Raw genomic sequence first — 21,302 nt, 5'->3', positions numbered from 1 at the left:
TTTCTCTATGTTTTAAAAGCCTAAACAAAACAAGAAAAAACCCATTTGACATCATCTAGGATCTGTTCAATAATTTTCACTAATGTGATGCTAATTATGCCATGAGACGATAATAAAAGCAAAATCTTACCAAAGTTTAAGAAGGTATGATGCAAGAGTATTGTGATTCGTATTTAAAAGATTGTCATTTAGAATCAGAAGTATACTTGTTCTGTATCTATCCAGAAGGCAGTATTAGGATCACTGAGTGGTAAAGAAGTTTTAAACTCAACTTGAGAATTTCCCACAACTTAAAATTGTTTGTCTATCCATAGAATAGATGATGCTGTTAAAACAAGTAGCTCTTCCTAAATTGAAAGTACTCACAGAGGGGTGCTTGGCTGGCTTAGTTGGTAGAGCATGCAACTCCTGATCATGGGGTTATAATTTCGAGCCCCATGTTGGGTGTAGAGATTACTTCAAAACGAAATCTTCTTTTTTAAGTTTATTTATGTATTTTGAGAGAAAGAGCATGAGTTGGGGAGGGCCAGAGAGAGAGGGAGAGAGAATCCCAAGCCGGGTTTGTGCTGTCAGTGCAGAGCCCAATGCAGAATTCACAATTCCATGAACTGTGAGATCATGACCTGAGCTGAAATCAAGAGTCAGATGCTTAACCAACTGAACCACCCAGAAGCCCCAAAATTGAAATAAGAAAGAAAGAAAGAAAGAAAGAGGGAAGGAAGGAAGGAAGGAAGAAAGAAAGGAAGGAAGGGACTCACAGAGACCTGTTAACCTTGTATTGGGATTGCTTTGGAATGAATTTGAATTTCTGAGTCTGGTTAGAAGTGAGACCAGCAATGATCTTAAGATCTCTGCAACCATAGCTTTCTCTGTGACTGTGTATCTAACCTACAGACACTATACAAAGCAGAGTGAAAAGGGTAGATTCATTTCCTAAGTCATGGATGGTGATTCCTTTCCAGAAGTCATGAGTGAAGTCAGATACCAGTATATTATTTTATGTAAGATCCAATCCAAACATTTTATTTTATTAAGTCAAGAATGCAGTCTAATTTCAACTACTGTGTACAACCATTGTGAGTTCTAATGGAAAATGCATGCTTTCTTTGAAAACATAGAAGTAAATTCTGTTAAAATATTTGAGGAGATTATTAAATTGTGAAAATGATTTAGCTATACCACTTTTATTAGGGTCATCAACTGTTAAATAAGACTAGAATATTCTTGGCTGTAAGAGGAGCTTGACCAATTCCTGATAGACATTTGATTAACTGTTTTATATAAATATTTGCCAAACTGTAATGCCATTTCATATTTAGCATTCATATATTGTGCAGTTTCATATTACATTGAGTATAGTTTAATTCCCGAGTCGTGTATACATTCATGACTGATTAAGCTACTGGCGTTGATATTTTGGACCTAAAGTCACACAGTTTAATTTTCTTGATCAGCTGAGGCCATGTGGAGAAGCAGAAATATTACACGTAAACCTAATGTCTTTGTTCTTGTTGTTTTCAGCTGCAGTATTGAAGTATGAGAACAATGTCATGAACATCAGGCAATTCAACTGTTCTCCTCACCCATACTGGCTTCCAAATTTCATGGATGTTTTCACTTGGTCCCTGCCCTTTGTTGGGGAAAAAGGTGTGTTGTGGAATCCTGCAATGATATGGGAAGGAAGGGGAGGGGATGTGGACTGTTTTACCATAAAACAGAGAAACACTTTGGCCTGACCAATGAAAGTCACAAGTGGCAACATGAGGGAAAAGATTTGAAAGTGTGTCACTGTGTATCCTGCTAACAAAATATTATGAGTGAAATAAGGGGAAACAAGAGCAATGAGAAACATTAGAATTTATGTGATCTCATTGGAATACTACAACTCTTTGAAAAATAGCAGATATGTAGTTTTAACTTGCTTCAAGCTATCGTGGCTACTTTTCCCCCTTATCCTCCTATCTTAATTCAGGCACTATTTTATTTTATAAACTACCTGTCAAATTAAAAGGTTAAGATAGCCATGCTTTTCTCACATTTCTGATGTTGATAATAATCACTGTGTGACAGTGATTAATGGCCATAATAATTTAAAAGACAATATATACGACAACAACAAAAATACTTCTTTACAAATTGGCGACCATTAATGTGTTACAAGATGAGACAGATTTACATTTACATAGTTATTGACTATTAACTTGTCCAGTTTTCCAAAAGAATTGGTTTGCCTTCCTTTCCTATCCATCCTTCCTTCCTTCCTTCCTTCCTTCCTTCCTTCCTTCCTTCCCTCTTTGTTTTGTTTTATATTTTGACCTAAACCTCATCAAAAATTTCAAGGAAAGTCCTGCACTCACTGGGCTTAAGCATTTAGTTCAGGAGGGCTAACAGGGGCAAACCGGGTCATAACTCAGGCATGATATGACACATCACCAGAGAAGGTAAATAGGCATCAGCATAAAGGTAAGAGTTTGCACATGTTTCAGAACCCTTATAGGGGTTTTAGAGAAAAGCTATACATTTTTTCTGAAATATGTATTTATTTGTATTAATAAATGTGTATGATATATGAATGTAGTATTTATTTTCCTATAATATGTATGGAAGGTTTTTTCCCTTAAATTCCTTAAAATGATTAAATCGTGAAGTTATGATTTGTCAGTGAAGAAGTCTTTCTTTCGGATACCAAAATAAGTCAAAAGTAAATTTTAATAGTCTGATAAATGTTCCCAGCACTACGCCATGTCACCACCTCCCTACACTGATCAGAACACACCATGTGTTACTGTCCTCTGTTGGCTTCTCTGGAAGCAGAAGCAGTGTGAATCCTGACAACTACTGAGAACCCTTTGAACACCCTTCACTTGGGTTGTTTCCAGGAAATGTTCAGATTTTGAACATCTATTACAAAAGAACCTATTAGTATATTTGTATACATAATTCACTTTTGATAGTTAAATGGAAGCTGTGGAATAACATTGGCTACATTGATATTTACTCTTTATCATAGATTTTCCACTCTAGAATCACACTGATTTTTAAAAGGAGCTCTTGAAGAAATAGTAGGCCACTTTCTTTTCACCTTCATGACAGAATCCAACCTAATTTCAGAAGTTGTTAAATGTAAATAGCGTGCACCTTAGTGTAAAAGTAACATGTACTAATTTCTGTGACAACGCTTTAATACAATCTGGTTGTAATAAGTTTACTCAATTAAGTGTCTTCTTAAACTTACTAAAGCTTTATTCATAAAGTTTTGAAAATAAAATTTAAAGTTAGTACCCTCAAAACTACTTCGAATATTAGTTTGTCAGTCGGCAATTCGTCTCAAACAAAACCCATGCCCATCACTGTGCTGGGTTCTCTGGGGGGATTAAAAGAATTAAAAAAAAAAAAGAGAGAGAGAGAGAGAGAGAGAGAGAGAGAGAGATCTAGCATTCACTTAGTCCCTGCAAAACAGATGGTTGCAATGTGGTCTAGATGTAATAGCATCATCATACAAACAAATAAAAATTCAAAAGGAATCACTTCCTCCTTCATAGATCGATAGTATATTCACAGCCACATATCTGATTTGTCCATTGTCTGTTGACATAGCTAGTTAAATGTTACCATACCATTTCATAGGCATGAGCTAATACTTTTATAAACATATAGTCTGTGTAGAATCACCAAGCCGGTTATGTTTTATGATCAGGATTTTATAGAAAGTGCTTTGCAGGAGATTCTATATACAATATAGGTAAGAAATGCTAAGCTTGCTCATTAATAATGCCAGAGTAATAATTAAGGCTATAACTGAAAATCTGGACTTTTTAATTTTTATTCTTTTCCTTTTTAGTGACTGAAATGCTGGTAAATGTCCTCAACATCTGCTCAGATGATGAACTAGGGTCAGAAGAAGATGGATTTGATGGTAAGAGGCTTGAGCCTTTGTGCTAATGCTATTTGCCAGGTGATTACTTGGTGTCTCATAGGTAACCCAAGGAATATGTTTCTAAGATTTGGATTATGTTAAATTATAACATACAATCGAGAATGGAAGATATTATATTTTCTATTTGTTTTGAAGAAATACACAAAAAACCACACACCAAACACACACACACACACACACACACACACACACACACACACAATCATGAGAGAATTTTCCCATGATTCTGAAAACACTGTTGAATAGTGAGCTATTTTAATGACCGTCTTTCAGTAGCTCACATTGCTAAGTGACTTTTTTCACTCCTTAATAACAAATTTTTAAAAAGTAATCCTTTAGCAGATATTACTATTTACTGAGTAACTTCTAAAAGTGCCTTTAGTGAAGTTGTTCCTGTCAGTTATTCAAATTTTGATGTTTATGACAAAAAATATATATTTACACATTAATATGTTGGTATTCATGTCAATACCAATAATTTTTCATATCTATAATAATAAGTAATGAATAAGCTATATGCACCTTTTGTATTATTGTTTAAGATACTGTTTGGTATTCGGTTACCCCTGAAGAGTACACTTCCTCTATAAGAAACAAAGATCTGGGGCACCTGGGTGGTTCGTTCAGTTGGTTGAGTGTCCGACTTTGGCTCAGGTCATGATCTCTCAGTTTGTGGGTTCGAGCCCCACATCAGGCTCTGTGCTGACAGCTCGGGGCTTGGGGCCTGTTTCAGGTTCTGTGTCTCCCTCTCTTTCTGCCCCTGTCCCACTTGCGCTCTCTCTCTCTCTCTCTCTTTCTCTGTCTCTCAGAAATAAATAAACATTAAAAAAAAAAAAAGAAAGAAAGAAAGATCCATCAGGTGAAAAAAAGATGGAGAGAAAAAAATCACTGTAGATCTTACAGAAGTACCCCAAAATGAATGGAAACTAACAAAAATGTAGTTGGAGGGGAAAGTTCGAGAGCAAACCACTTCTATAAACATGGGATAAAAACCTAGTCTGTGTAGGGAACTCAGGATTCCAAGATGCAAGACAGACCTGTGGCTTGATGAAGTTCCAGTCTGATAGAGAGGCTGATGCTCAATCAATAGAATGAGACAGATTATAAAATGAAGAGTGAAGGTGGCAGCAGAAACTAGATCTTGTGGAAGTTTAAACTGATAGCATGTTTACCTTTAAAAACTGCATTTAAGTCAAATGAAAGGTGAATGTGGCCCCTTCTGGAAGTTAGCATCTAAACAGCATGATTTGATGTTTACTTGGATTAGCGCAGGTCACATCTACGAATGCAAACTACCTAATGTTGTAGGCAGAAATGAAATAAAAGGATTCATACACTCATATGAATAGAGTCTATATACTTACATAAATGTGAAGTGTACAATTATTCCTATGATCTCATAGTTTTACTCCTCTCTGTAACTTCTATCATCATTGCCTGTTTGTCTCCATAGACTATTCTTCAGTCATATGTCACATTTCAAGGGCATGTATAATGTAAGGAAGGAGAGAGAATTCTATATATAATAGAATATAAAATATATAGAGGCGCCTGGGTGGCTCAGTCAGTTAAGCATCCGACTTCGGCTCAGGTCATGATCTCGCGGTCTGTGAGTTCGAGCCCCGTGTTGGGCTCTGTGCTGACAGCTCAGAGCCTGGAGCCTGCTTTGGATTCTGTGTCTCCCTCTCTCTCTGACCGTCTCTTGCTTATGCTCTGTCTCTCTCTGCCTCAAAAGTAAATAAACGTTAAAATTTTTTTAAATATATAATATATGCCTAAACTTTTAATATGTTAGAATTAGCTAAAGAATAGTTGTAAGAACTTACTTCAGTAAATATATTGATATATTTTGAAATATCTAGAATTCAATGGATATTTTCTGCTTCTTCCAGATTCTAGGTGTTTCCTATGTTATAGCCACAGTTTGCTACTATTAACTCTTCCAGGCTTAGTGATATCATTTAAGAGATAATATTTTCATCATGATGGAGTCTTTTTTTCTAAAGGAAGAATACCTCTCTGGTGGTATCTTAAAAGTCAACAAACATTTTACAATAGATGTCTTTCTCTATGTTCCTTTTATTCCTCAAGAGAAAGATTAATTAGCGTTAATAAGGTGATAGGCCTTTGTTAACAAATCTCTATTGTGGTCAAGTTCATTGGCCAATAATTATAACATAGACGATATAATAAAAGTGTAATATGTTATACAGAATAGGTAAGTTTATAATAGATATTAATGCATATACTCATCAAATATATATTGAGCACCTACTATGTGCCATAGCCAAAATGCCTGTACATTTCAACAGTACGGGTGTTTCCTGCACAGTTAACTATTACCAAGACTAACTCAGTGTTTACTTCACTAATGGGGAGTTCTCTTTATCCACCCTCTCAGTCTCTTACATATGAAAGGATATATTTTGTGGCTTACTCTGCTTTTAAAATAATTTCTTCCAATCGTCAGTCACTCATCAGAATTTGTTTTTAATCGTGTTAATTCCAATTATAAGAGTGCATGTTTTTTTCAAGGCACTTAGAAACTTTTGTTTGTTTCTAAGCAGACCACTGAAAGCTGACTCTACCATGCTTAAATCTAAAGAAATAAAAATATTAATTAAAAGTATGTTTGGGGCACTGGGGTGGCTCAGTTGGTTAAGCATCCACCTCTTGGTTTCTGGCTCAGGTCATGATCTCATGGTTCATCGGATCGAGCTCCATGTCAGGCTCTGAGCTGACAGCACAGAGCCTGCTTGGCATTCTCTGTCTCCCTCTCTCTCTGCCCCCCCCAAAATAAATAAATAAATATTTTTGTAAAAAGTATGTTTAACTTAGGACATCATACATTTTGAAGTAAACAATAAGAAATGTTCTTTACTGCTTATTAGAACATGATGCAAAAGCTATGAATTTCTTCAGAGGTGCTCAGAGAAGAACTTGTAAAACTTTCCAGAATTCTTTGACTCTCTGAGACTACAGTTTATTGAGAAAGTATATTGAAGTTTCTTCTTTTGGAGTGAGGGGTGCACTATTATTTTCAACCTCAGAATAAAGTTTCTAATTCTTCCCAGTCCCTCCTGCATGAGGTTTGCAGTCTGTCTCTCTCTGGGGCCTGGCCTTCTGCTCTACCTACCAGGCTCCCGAGCTTGATGGCTACAGAGATGAAAGCAAGAATCAGAAGCCATCAAAGAACTTAACTGAACCTCTTCCTTAAAATGGCTGCTTTATTCTAAGGGCAGGGGGTGAAAGGATGTGGAATATCTCCCTGAGAGATTTATCTAGTTCTTCTCAGTATTTTGCTCCATATCCAATGTCACCTGAAAAGTCACAGGTAGTAATGATATCTCTACAACCCATGACTATCTTTTTACCTTCTCGGGTTGACCTTTTAGTGTCTATAAAGTCTATAGCAGATAGGGATTCTTCTCATTTCCTAGAGGAATGTAAGCTATGGGATTAATTTGTTTTTCCTTCAGGTTCTTTCAGCTCCTCTTTAGCATTTATGTCTCAGGCATTATTCCAAGTCCTTTACATGTATTAACTCTTCACTAATGTTTACCCTTTTGACCAGCAAAAAATTGTAATTATTAACTGTCATTCAATTCTTCATTATCATATGTATGTTTACTAGGTGATTAATATTATCTCCACTTCAGAACAGCCTATTGATATAGGTGCTAGGATGATTCTTATCTTACATATGAAACTTTCGCCACTGGATGAGGGGAGGTTAAAGCTGAGGGTCACACAGCTAGTGAAGTAATGAAGTCTGGATTCAAACTAACATGTGCCTTGTCCTCACCCTTTTGAACTTTCTACAACCAGTTGCTACAACGTATGAAATCTTTTTTTTTTTTTTTGAAACAGCATGATGCCTTTTGTTGTTGTTGTTGTTGTTGTTGTTAACACAACAGCACTTAAATAGAATATAGTTTGTTCTGTTTAAATATACTGCAAAATAAAGAAGGAGATTTTTTTTTTTTGCACTATTTGGCCATGAAAGTCAAATAAACTGCACATAAAACAGTTTCATTCTATTCCTTTAATCTGAGTTGACTCCAAGAAGTTATGTGTTTCATCACGTTAAACATGTTGGTGTATCTGAGCAGACAGTAAGTCCTCTGGTTCTAGTTTTTTCTGAGTAGAAATCATGTCCTGAATCTCTCCTCCTTAGCTTCTGCCTTACAAATAAAAGAATTTGATACCCTATCCAGAACAAAGTTGTTAGTTTAAATTGGTCTGTGGCTCTTTTATGTTGAAAATAAAATACAAAATTTCTATTATCTTGTAAAGTTTGGAAACAGTTGAATACCAATGAATGTCTTTGGAAGATCTAATTTATATGTATTGGGGTCTTTGTTTCTTGTTTCCACTTCTGATTTGGGATGATAAAATTACAGGCTGGTTTCAGTTTAGGGTTGTGATTCCCCAGAACATTTTACAGAAGAAAGAAATCCAAGTAGATGTATGTTATCTGGTAGTTAATTCTCATTAATGAAGAAAACTCTCTTCAGCCCAAGGATTAGTTGGTGATCCCAAAATGGGGGGAAAGACTGGCAGAAATCAAGCAATCTGCATCATTTCAGAGGTTTATTTATTGTTCATTGTAACAACAAGGACATCTGGAATAGCGATAAGCATTAAAAACCTAATGACAGTTTCATGAGTTAAAAATATTTATTTATTTGCAGCTTTCTTTTAGGTCCTAAAATCTTAGACTCTGAGATCACACATGTATATGTGTGCATGTGTATATACGTATGCACACACATAGACACAAAATATGTTTGAAACTGTGACATGTCTGGTTAACAAGGAAAAATCATGAAAGTGAAACTGAAATCCTGTAGAATAAGAAAGGAAAGAAAAAAAAATAATAAAACTAAGACATTTCGAGCCAAATATAGTTTCAGGCTGCACTGGAAAGACTTGATATTAAATTAGAATTTATGTCTCTGCTTTCATCTAGAGAGCAAACCACATGGTGGAACTCTTATCCTTTATCCACAGTTTTGCCTTATCCTAATGTTAACCACAGGCCAGTCACTGAATATGGGATCAGAGAAGTTTTTTTGCATGCCTCTACGAAACTATCTAAATTGTATACAACAAAATTATCTCCCATCATCTGCTTTGAATTATTAGATAATTCTTGATGTCTAATATCGTGGGTTCCAGGGTGTCTTCCCACTTCTTTCTGTCTAGCTTTAAAAAGCCATCCCTAGGGGCACCTGGGTGGCTCAGTCAGTAGGCATCCGTCCGACTTCAGCTCAGGTTACGACCTCGCAGTTCGTGAGTTCGAGCCCCGTGTCAGGCTCTGTGCTGACAGCTTAGAGCCGGGAGCCTGCTTCGGATTTTGTGTCTCCCTCTCTCTCTGCTCCTCCCCCACTCACACTCTCTCTCAAAAATAAATAAACATTAAAAAAAATAATAATAATAAAAATAAAAAGCCATCCCTAGCTGTGAAAATGTAAAGTTGGGAATTTGTGGGACTAACATGGCATTTTATTGGTCCCTGAGGAATACCTCTATAAAGGTTTGATTGTATTATTTTCATTCAAAACTGTATTTAATTGCCACGATGCACATTTGAGATGAATTTCATTGTAAAAACTCCCCTTTTCTTTGTGCATCTGGTAGCAGCACACACACTAAGAATCATTAACTTAGAACTTTTCTTGTGGCTGCAATTATTGTTATTTCTGTGCACTTCATTGTAGCATCCTGTATTTCAGGTTCCCAATTTGAAAAAAAAAAAAAAAAAAAAAAGTTTTATGTCCTATAATAATGACAGTGTTTTGGGAGGGGGATTCCATTTTAATATAAAATGGAAACATTTCTGTATACTAAATAAATAAATAGCTCCCAAGGAACACAGTAGTGATAGGATTCTTGTACCGTCAGCATTGACACATCACCTGAAGTTGATGAGCTTGGAAAAATGCTTACAAACGAAACAAAGGCTGAGTAGGAATACAATGCAGGAACTTCATAATGTATCTGGAAGTTGAGGTGACCAAACAAAGATACTGTTAAGAATAAGATCTACAGGGAGCTATTCCAAAGAGCTATCCCGGGGACTTACAGCTATAGAATCAGTGGGGCAAAGGAAAGAAAAGTTGATTTGGGTGGTTTCAAGCCTAGGTGTCTAGGAGGATGAGAATATTTATGGAAAAACTCACCAATTTCGGGAGAAGATGAGTTTGAGTAAAAGTGACACACGTAACTCTGGAAAGGTCCAAGCAGAATTTGGAAGTGAAGCCCTGCAAATTGGGAACAAATTCTGAGCTGGTGACAGAGGCTTGGAATTAAAAGTCCTAATAGAATCTATTAAAAGTGAAATAGGTCTCCAAAGTGGCTGATGTGAAAGGAAATAAATATAAGAAAATTGAAGACTAATTCTTAAAATTAACCCTTCTTTTTTTAAATGTTTATTTATTTTGAGAAAGAGACAGAGAGAGCGTGTGTGGGAGCACAAGCGGGGGAGGGGCAGAGAGGAGAGAGAGAGAGAGAGAGAGAGAGAGAGAGAGAGAGAGAATCCCAAGCAGGCTCTGTGCGGTCAGCACGGAGCCCAATGCGGGGCTTGATCCCACAAACCGTAAGATCACGACTTGTGCTGAAATCAAGAGTCAGACGCTTAACTGACTGAGCCACTCAGGAGCCCCTTAAATTAACCCTTCTTGATGAAGCTAGAGAAAAAAGACAAATGAGCTAAGGAGAAAGAAAGAATGATTAAGTAGAAAGAGCCAGGATTGTGTAACAGTTCAGGCAACAGCTGTAAAAAGTATTTGCACCAAATGCAGAAAAATTACTGTGTGATGTGTCTGGCCAAAAAATGAAATATTAGGACATAACTTTGGTTGTCAGATATCAGATTATTGAAAAGAGGTGTTTATGTTAGCCATGGTATTTATAATAGCTAAAAAAGAAAATAGAAATCATTGGCAAAAGGCCAAAAAATAAAATCCAGAGGACCTCAATTTTCATATCGTGTTATATTTTCATTTTATTTTATATATTTTTATTTCTCTGTAAACATATTTCTTCGCAGGATATCTTTTTCTGTGTATTCAATGGCAGGCAAACACATGGTTTCTGCCTTCATTGAGCTGAGAGTCTTGTTCAGCAAGAAACCAACTTAAAATATGTTGTCTTACAGAGAATTGAAAGGGTTGGAGCACCTGGGTGGCTCAGTTGGTTAAATGTCCAACTTCAGCTCAGGTCATGATCTCATGGTTTGTGGGTCCTGGCCCCACGTCAGGCTCTGTTCTGACAGCTCAGGCCTGGGGCCTGCTTTGGAATCTGTGTCTCCCTCTCTCTGTCCCTCTACCGCTCATGCACTCACTCTCTCTCTCTCTCTCTGTCAAGTATAAATAAACATGTAAAAAAAAAAAGGGTTGAGGGAGGGAGCATGACTAGGGACAAAATATTTGACAACTAAAGAAAGAACTATAGAGGACATCTTTCTTGTCTTCTGCTTCTGACAAGGATAAGAAAAACTCTTCATGTATTTTACAGCTTTAGGAAGTATGGCCATGTGAGAAATCTACCCAAGTTTATCAGCAAATTATATACAGAAATGGGTATTATTTTACCAGTGTTAAGCAATCTTATCTTTTTATAATATCTGAGTTTGAATGATGTAATTGAAGAAAGTGAAAGGAAGATATATATAAACAAAAATTATTCAATATTTTGTAAAAGGATTTATCATTTTTTCTCAGCCTTTTGTTAATTACCTTCCAGTTTAGTGTTGTCTTTTTTTTCAATTATGTAATATTTTGGTGTGTAATTTAGAAGATAAATCATCTTTGTCACTGTAAATGTATACTTTGTACTCTGTTCCATTTATAGTACAGGTAACTGCTTTTTTTAAATCATAGTTATGCCATAAAAAGGAAACAAATAGTTATAACCAGTATATCATTTAAATTGAAACATGCCTAAAAAATACACAGGGATTTAGTAGATAGTAGGATAGAAAGTCCCATCATATTTATGGCTATTGATGTTTTAGGGCCTTGACTGTCATACAAGGTGCCTGGTTAGCCATCATATAATCAGTATCACCAAGTCTAGCTTATCATATTTGATTGCAATAATTAAAATCCTTTAAGTTACTAATTAAAATGATACAGTAACACGGACACTGAAAGTACTGCTTTATTTTCCCATTGTACTACCATCATTTTGCACAATGTGTTTCTTTTTTACCTAGCAAGATTTTCACATTACGTGGAAGCACAGACTTTGCAGAACAAAGTAAATTGAAAAAACAGCCATATCCTTGTTATAACTAATTGGTTGGATAATGTCCACCATTGGCTAGAATATTATGCTCACAGTAAAATAATGCTCTGGAATTTTATGCTGTATTTCCATAGACACATGTATGTTACTCATCTACAGTATTTTTGCATAGGTTTAAAAATCATTAATTTTTGTAGTATTTGAGACTTTCTTAAGCCACTGGTGACATGGTCAACTTATACTAAACATTAGCTATTGTATATCTAAGCATACACTTCAAATGAATGTATTTGAGAAAGAAATCCATGTTGCATCATAAGAAGGGAAATAAGTGTGTGCTCTATAAAGCTTAATATATTCTTTACTTGAAAAGCATCGAAGTAGACAGCTCTTTCTCCTCAATGAAGGCAAAGATTTTGTGTATACATATGTCTATATTTTAGAAAAGCATCACTTCTCACAAACAAGGTTCAAGTAATTGGTATGTGAAAGGGGTATTCTTCACAGAGGGGACTATAGTGGTAATGTAAGCTTGCTGAAAATTGATACTGGGAGAAAATAAGATAGTTCTTCTTCCGTTTTTGCCAGAGCTTTCATGTTTCTCTTTGTACTAAGGCATTTTATAGGTCCAAGTTGTCAGCCTGAAGATTATACTTATGTGAGAATAATTATTAGTTGATGGAACCACTGAAGACAGAGTTGTTGGGAGGCCAATGTTTTTCAGGCATTCCCTTGATGGTAATTGTTTGATCTCTGATGGCGAGTTTAAGGGCTCGATGAAAGACTTAAATAAGTGTTCAGAAAATCTAGATTTTAAAAATATTTTTCTCGGAGCGTTGTTTGTTTTTGCCCTTCTAAAAAGCTGTTATTCCTTCCTCTTTACTCTTCACTTATGAGAAGTCATAAAACTTTTCTCCTACTTTTTCTCAGCCCTCCACAGAAATAGAAATCTTGATTCTATTTGGTCAGCCCAACTTTTTGAAATGTTCCTTTTTTTTTCTTTTTCTTTTTTTTTTTTTTACCAAAAATGAAGCCAGCTGTCTGCCACCATTTTCCCTAGTGAATGTGCCACTAGGGACACAGCCTTTAGCCTGGTTGGCACAAAACACAACCATGGCCCCAACTTAGGGAGCTTGATATTAAGGAATATCACACAATCATTATTTTAATTTACAGAGAGAAGTGTGAGTTTTAGAAGAACTGGAATATCCATGTCTGCACAAGCATTTCTTTCTTCTTAATAATTATAGCAAACATTTTTGAGTACCTCTCATGTACCAAAGATCTGTGCTAAGTGCTTTAGTAGGTAGCACAGTATGTGGCATGTGTGTTTGTTGAATGTTAAGAGCGAGTGAACCCATTACTTATTTAATTCTTCCACCCTCCTATGAAGTGGATCAAACAACCCGCTACGGTAATGAATTTTGGCTCTGGGTCAGCACTCTCAGTGGTTGACCTTAGGCCAACCATTTCTGTTCCTTAGAATCATCCTGAGGACAATGGAAACCAATAATACTTCCTCATGTGATTGTTGCTAGGATTATGTGAAATAATGCAAATAAAGCACTTTGAACATTCCTCACTTTATAGATGAGGAACATGGACATGACAAAACCTAGTCATCTGTCTAGGACAGCACAGCTAGTGAATGGAGAAGCTGAAACCCCAGGTCTTTTACTCCAGAGTAGAGGTTCCTCACCACTGTTCTATTCTACCTCCCACATGTCAATTTCTTCAGGTCCTAAGGGAAGTGAATGAGCCAGCTATTTTATGATCTGAAGCCCTCACTAGGGCCAGAACACTGGAAGGTCTTTTGCTCCCTGGACACTACTTCCCTAGACATTTCAGATGTCTGCCTCAGATTCTCTTCCTTACTCTGCCTCTGTGGCCCATTGGTACCTTTTTGATTGGCATATCCCCTTCCTCTGATAAGAGAATAATATCTTTAAGTGATGTTAAAGTCTTAAACGTTTAAGTTATCTTTGCAAGCCTGTGCACTGATCACTGGCCAGAACCTAATGCTCCTTTCTTTATTTCTTCTTCTTGGGCAAAACCTCACCACACCCTCCACGTACTGACACAACACCCACCTAGATCTTGAATAGCATCAGAAGACTTTTGAGTGGCTTTGTTTTAGATAAGCTCAATACATGCTTATGCCTCAGGGTCCTCCACTGTCAGACCAAGGAGTTGCTTTATGTATCTCAGTGTGCTTTTTCATTGTGCTATAAGATGGTGCCCAGTTACCTTTCTAGCTAGTGTTTGACACATGGGACAATGAAACATAATACTTTACTCTGTCCATTTCCCCCCTTTAAATATAGTCCTAGCATTTGATAAATTTCAGAGATAACATTTAAATACAGTCCTAGCATTTGATAAATTTATAAATGCATAAGAGTCCAGAATTAAGTTCTGTTCTGAATGCATTCTTTCAGCATTTGGCATATATGCATAATTAGGTCCTTAATAGATACCTTTTTGAACTGTTCTGCCCTCATCTACCCAGAATAATCCTTGATAGATTAAACACCCAGACATTATGATTGTTTCTCCTGAAGACAGTAGGTCTGAATTATTAACTTCACATTTGTTATCTTATTTCATTTTGCTTTTATTTTTCTTTTTTAAATTCTTTATTTTTATTTTTTATTTTGAGACTGAGAAAGATTATTCAAGTGGGGGGGGGGGCAGAAAGAGAGAGAATCTTAAGCAGACTCCCCACCCAGTGCAGAGCCCAACAAGGGGCTTGATCTCATGATGGTGAGACCATGACCTGAGCCAAAATCAAGAGTTAGATGCTCAACCGACTGAGGCACCTCCGTGCCCCCATTTGGCTTTTATTTTCACTTGTCAGTTTACAAAATTGATGTGTTTCTGTCATGATGAGAGGCCAATCCAAATAGGATTCCACATCTTTTTAGGTTCTACTTTGGTAAATATAAACAAACTCAAATGTTCTTTGTCAGGCATAGTTTGAATATGTGATAATTTCTTAAAAAATCAACGGAAGTTCTCTGGTCTATTTTAAGGTCTTTAATTTTTACCCAAGTTAGAATTATGCCTGATAGCCAATTTCTGTGGCTCTACTGAGGAATCACTGAACAGATGGAACACAATGTCTCAGAGAACAAAAGTCCACAGAATCAAATTAAAGCTTGTAAACAGAAGTAACTTTTAATTATGTAGGATAACCAAATAATGACAGTTATTTGACATTTGGGAGTAGTCTGTATATTTTTAAGATTTCCTACCCAAATAGTTCGTTTATGTTTTATGACAAAAGAAGTGGGGGAAAAAAAACAGTCTAGGCTGTACTGGCCTTTCTTAAAATCCATTACACAGGAGAGACTTTTTATTTTAAAAAAATATCATTTAAAGGATCATCTGTTGCTTTCAAAATGGGATCCAAGACAGAATAGTCTTATGCCAAATATGACACGATTGCAGGTTCTATAATATGCTGAGATTTTCATTGAACTAAAAAATATAGGGGGAAAATTCAGAATATGTGGTTTGGAGTGACTTGCAGTGGGTAGCCATTTTATCCCAATTTTACCACCTCTGGGTATATAATATGGTAGAATTAAAATCAAAGTTAAAAAGGCGTTCCAAACATTTTAGGTTATAACCTTCAAAAAAATGAAGTTTTATAGGAATTTTTAAAATTTGGGATCCTGAATGTGTTTTCCTGCCTAATGGGATAACCTCCATAAGCACATGTACAGCCATTTGTAAGGGCCAACACCTAACAATCTCTTTGGACTAGTCCAAAGAGTGGTCGAGCAATGCAGATTTTCAAGTTATGGCTAGTCCAGGAGATCTTCCAGCAACTATCAACTCTAGAAACTGAGTTATCTCAGTCTTCATGCTAGAATATTTGTACTACTGGTGTTACCCAAGGATGTTGCAAGAGGAGTTGTAAGGGAATCCATTTTCGATTCCTCGGCTTCCAAATGTCCTCTTTCCTAAAACTCACCTGAGCTGGAGGCTGCAGGCCTCATTGCAGCTTCTTCTTTTCCACCTCTTCTTTCTCAATTGCCCTTCTCCCAATTTAATAGCAAAGCATAGGTCTCCCAAGCCACAATCATTGTGAACCTCCCCTTGAGATGTTTAGTACTGGTGTACCAACAGATGCTGGAAAAACTCAGCATCTAGGAAGTATCCTTAATCAAAGCAGTGTAACCCCCTCCTATCCTTGTCATTAAGGGATGCAATCCAATAAAATTATATTTCTATGCTTTTTAAATATTTATCATAGATTTGTGCTATCTAGCTCAATTATGCACTACTAATAGTTGTGATATTGATTACAAAGGAATTTGTGAACAGTTAAGGCAATGTGTCAGGAAATGTCCAAAAAATACGTTTAATTTAGACTTGGAAACATGTTTTTGACAAAGTACCATGCAGTTATAAAAATATTATAAAGTATCGATATACAATTCACTAGAGTAAAATCAGGGAAGTGGAAATACAATTTCAAAGGAAAAAAGGACACATGTAAGATTTCTAAATATCAGTGAGTATCTTGTTCATGGAATTTTTTCTTTAAATGGATGGTGGTGGGATGAAATTGCTGTGATATTTATAGGCCATCAGTAAAAAGAAATGTAATGTAGTCATTTCACTTGAAAATGGCAGTGTCGATGATATTATATTCTTTACAACTATTTAAGTTTGGAGGCAGGAATAGTATACTTTGGAGGATACTCTTTTGTACATGCAAGAGTAAAAAAATGTAAAAGTTAAGTTACTCAGTGCTTATGGTGCTGTTCCTAAATCCAAGGACTGAAATGCCTGGCATAGTGTAGGAAAATGTAGTAAAGCCCTTTGTCACACTCATGGCCAAGGGCAAAGCAGGTGGATGTCTAAATAACTTTTAGATAGCATCACTTTGTTGGCAAATAGAAGCTCAAGATTTGTTATTGCTAAACTAGGTCAGGGAAAGAAAAGACAAGAAAGAATAAGGTTTAGGGATTATGTCATATGGTTTGCCTTCCTAGCTTTATAGGGGCCAATTTGGGACATGTATTCTCCTAAATAAGATAGTCTGTATACTTATGGTTTCATCTTCATCTGTAAAAAGAACAAAACAAAACAAAACAAAACAGTTATGCAAGGTATTTAGAGGCATCTGACGACTCTTATTTGTTTTATATCTTGTACTTCAAAGGTGCTGATTTTGGATGAAAACCTAACTAGTTTTTGTTTTTAATGTAACACAAGATACTTTTTTTTTTAATCTCAACATCTCATGCTTCATTCCATCAATAGCCTTTTTTCAGATTCAATAATTGCTCTACTTGATGAAAAATAGTATCTGGAGGGTACATCGAAACTCTGCTTAATAATAATGAAACATGATAAAAATTTTACTTTCAAATAGAATAAACTTCCTAAATAGATAAACTTTGTTAGTTTTTAACAAATTTGGAAAGGTGGTGTTTCAAACCTCTATTAGTTTGTTAGAATCTAAATTTAAAAGTTACAGATTTAAAGCCTACTAGTAATATGTAGTTCTTAAAATATCTTTCCTTTGAAAAAGTGCAAAATGTTAGTATATATGTGCACTTTCGTATATAACATATTTTATTTAAAAATATATGCTAGGAATATATTTATATTAGTTAAAAGGCCTTTAAAGAAAGAAACCTAAATAATAAAAACTGAGGCCCATTTAATAATGAAGTGGAGAATTTCTGTTACTGTTTACATTAAAGAGTGAATACCTCACTTTTTTCTGCTTTTTATGAAAAGTAACTTTTTCACATTCTAATAATATGAAAATATTCCTATTTTATGAGACATTTGAGTATAAAATTTTATGTCGCTCATCATCTTCATTTCTTACAATTACAAAAAGATATTGAAAGCAATTAGATTCTGTTGGATGGGCATATAAAACAAAACCTACCAGGCCAATTTTCTCCTAGAGCGGTTTGGAGAAGGGATGGGTTGCATGTAGCTGCATTGAGAACTTTTCTTTATTGCTTCCTTTGGCAAGTTCACCCATTCCCCATGTAACACAAAGGGCAGGATGGAGACATCTGCTTCTCGAAGCTGCTCCCTTTTCTCTCTAAACCAAGCTTCTTCCAAATATTATTTTTTTTGACATTTTATTATGAAATGTTTTAAACATACAAGAATGTTGAAACAATTGTATGGTCAATATCCACGTACTCATGACTTTCCACAATTAACATTTGATTATACAGTAAAACCTTGGATTGCAAGTAACTTGTTCTGCGAGTGTTCCACAAGATGAGCAAACATTTCTAACAAATTTTAACTTGATAAACAAGCAGTGTTTTGCCAAACGAGCAGTACATAACGCCGAACATCACATGATCACAACTCAGCCAATGGTTCTTGCAATTTGCTTTGACATACCAGTGCTTTGGATTACAAGCATGTTTCTGAAGTGAATTATGCTCACAAACCAAGGTTTTACTAGTATTTGCCTTGTCACATATCTATCTACCTCTCCATCAGTTCATCTCTTTCTTTCTTTTTTTTTGGTAGATAAGTGAAAGTGACAAAGTAAGTTCTGTTAATCACTACTGCAAGGGTGCTAGTATGTGCTCGCCTTAACAGGTTGGTCCGGGGAGCCCCTGTTTCTCCTCTCACCTTGCCTCACCCCAGCATGCCCGGCTCCATTCACACCAGACCTCTCACCACCACTCAACACAACATGGCTTGTTGCGGCCTCCAAAAGTTTAAGAATTGTCTTCCTTCTATGGAGAAGACCCAGTTCTCCTTGTTCTCTCACTTTTACTTATCCCTCAAGATCCTTCAACTGTCATGATTTCAGTGACCTTTTTTCTCGTGCCTCCAGGCAATGAACACCTACTTTCAGTGACGTGCTGGTACATGTTTGACTACCCTTCCTGCAGGGGAGAAATGGCCCTAGTTTGTGGCTTTTGTAGCTTTCCATGGTATAAAACCTCTTCCCTGCCGCTGATTCAGGCTACCAACGTGGAGTTAAGAGGAGATGCCCTCCATCTACTCTCACTAGTGGACACAAGCCAGCTCGGGCACACCACTGCTACGCGCACACTATTTGTCACACTCTGTTGTCATTGTTCACGCGATTTCCTAAAGCAGAGATCATGCTTAATCCGTATTTCTGTTGCTGGTGGTTGGCGCATAGAAGGTTATATGGGAGAGACTCACCAGAACACCTAGTAAATACATGCTTTTGGTAATAAACTGCATTCTATCCAGCACTTCCCACGTTCTCTAATTCAGTGAACACTGAGGAACTTGCCGTAGTAGCTCAATGGGTGGGAGCTGTGGGCCAGATGCGGAGCATCTGTGACGTGTGGCGGGTGTCCCATGTGGTAAGAATCTCTCTTCACCCTAGCACCCGGCCCCTCGTTGCAACAATGCTGCTGCAGTTTCCCAGTCCCCTTAGAAGCTGAAATCCGCCTTGTGGGGATACAGCACCTACTCAGCAAGCCGCTTGGCTTGGCTTGGACGCCTTTAAAACTTCATGAGAAGTCGTCCAGGTGCCAAGTTAAGGTCAGAAAAGACACGTGTTGAAAGCGAGTCTTTAAAGATTCCCTTGGTCTATACATTAGCCTCTTCCACTTTGAGGAAAATTGAGTATGCATGATTGCCTAGGTTCTGGATAGAGTAGCATAACACCCCAGGCATGAAAGATTAGAAGTTAAAAGTTGTAGAGAGAGAAGTGCTCAAAAAAGAAGTGGGAATTACTAGAATGGAAACGCAAAATGTAATTTTACTTAAAATGACTAATTTTTTAAAAACATATGAAATGTTCCTTGCAGTTTTAGACTTTCAAGTTAAAATGTTATATTCTTTTTTTTAATTCTTTTTTATTTATTTATTTATTTATTTTGACAGAGAGTGTGTTAGCAGGTAGGAGGGAAGGGCAGAGAGAATCCCAAGCAGGCTCCATGCTATCAGCACAGAGCCCAATTTGGGGCTCTGCATTTGGAAAATGCCAGAAATCAGGAATAATGCTAAGTATACAAGGATCTTTGTATCTGAACTTAAATCTACCCCACTATTTTTCAGTCCCTTTAAGTTCAATTACGTATTAACTCAGCTATTTTATTTGAGTATTTTATTTTTTACTTTTTTTAATATTTATTTATTTATTTATTTATTTATTTATTTATTTAGAGAGTGCACACACAAGCAGGGGGAGGGGCAGAGAGCAAAAGGGGAAGAGAAAATCCCAAGAAGGCTCACCACTGTGAGATCATGACCTGAGCCAAAATCAAGAGGTGGATGCTCAACCAACTGAGCCACCCAAGTGTCCCTATTTGAGTATTTTACATTTTTTGAGGTTACCAAAGTTTGGCATTAGTTTAATTTTGATTCTCAATATTTGGAAAATATTGAAAACAATCCCCAGGATAAAACTTCAAGACATATTCATTTCGTATGTCTCTTTATGCTGTTTATGATTAGGCTAATTTTGATTTTTTGAGTAAGTATGTTCCAATTTTATAAAAGGAGTAGTAAAGCTTTTTACTTATCTGTGTTATTGAGAAATTTTAAAAAGATAGCATTTCTTCATTAAGAAAAGTGGTTGGGTTGGGGGGATGGATTAAATGGGTGATAGGCATTAAGGAGGGCACTTTTCGGGATGAGCACTGGCTGTCATATGTAACAGATGAATCGTGGGGTTCTACTCCTGAAGCCAAGACTGCACTGTATGTTAAGTAACTTGAATATAAATAAAAGGAAAAGAAAACTGCCGTAATGCGCTGTGCATCACCATTTATTAGGAGCACGACTGTGATTGCACAAAGTAGAATACTGGTTACATGCTCTTCAGTAAATCATTGGATCTGAAAAAAATAAGGAATGATAAAATGGCTCTATCAGAATGCTCATTTTACATTTAAAATTCAGAATTTATTTGAGCATTTTTCTGAGAATCCACTAACACTGAGCTGAAGAGGATAGCTCTATATAATTTATTTCCCTCCCTTTCCAACTTAGGGCCCTGCTTATGGTTTTTGCAAGCCCTTTATTGAAAATTTTCTGGGAAATTATCCTTCTTCTATAGTTTTCACTTGTTTTATTTTATGTTTTTCCTTTCTCATTTCTCTTAAATATGTACAATTTTATTTCT

At 36.3% G+C, this 21,302-nt stretch overlaps 1 protein-coding gene across 7 annotated transcripts in view; it reads left to right on the top strand.

The window, feature by feature from the left end:
* PPP3CA (protein phosphatase 3 catalytic subunit alpha) overlaps nucleotides 1-21,302 on the top strand; it is a 325,951-nt gene that overhangs the window by 287,870 nt on the left and 16,779 nt on the right. For all 7 annotated transcript variants that reach the window (XM_060654552.3, XM_060654549.3, XM_060654548.3 and 4 more), the window contains 2 exons: nucleotides 1,522-1,647; nucleotides 3,842-3,916. In XM_060654552.3, the coding sequence (XP_060510535.1) occupies nucleotides 1,522-1,647; nucleotides 3,842-3,916 (201 nt within the window). The remainder of the gene's footprint in view (nucleotides 1-1,521; nucleotides 1,648-3,841; nucleotides 3,917-21,302) is intronic.

The sequence above is a fragment of the Panthera onca genome, chromosome B1 (genome assembly GCF_046562875.1).
Source record: "Panthera onca isolate mPanOnc1 chromosome B1, mPanOnc1 haplotype 2, whole genome shotgun sequence".
In the NCBI taxonomy this organism is placed as follows: domain Eukaryota; kingdom Metazoa; phylum Chordata; class Mammalia; order Carnivora; family Felidae; genus Panthera; species Panthera onca.
Note: the sequence above shows the minus strand (reverse complement) of the source record. Positions and strands in the feature narration are given on the sequence as shown.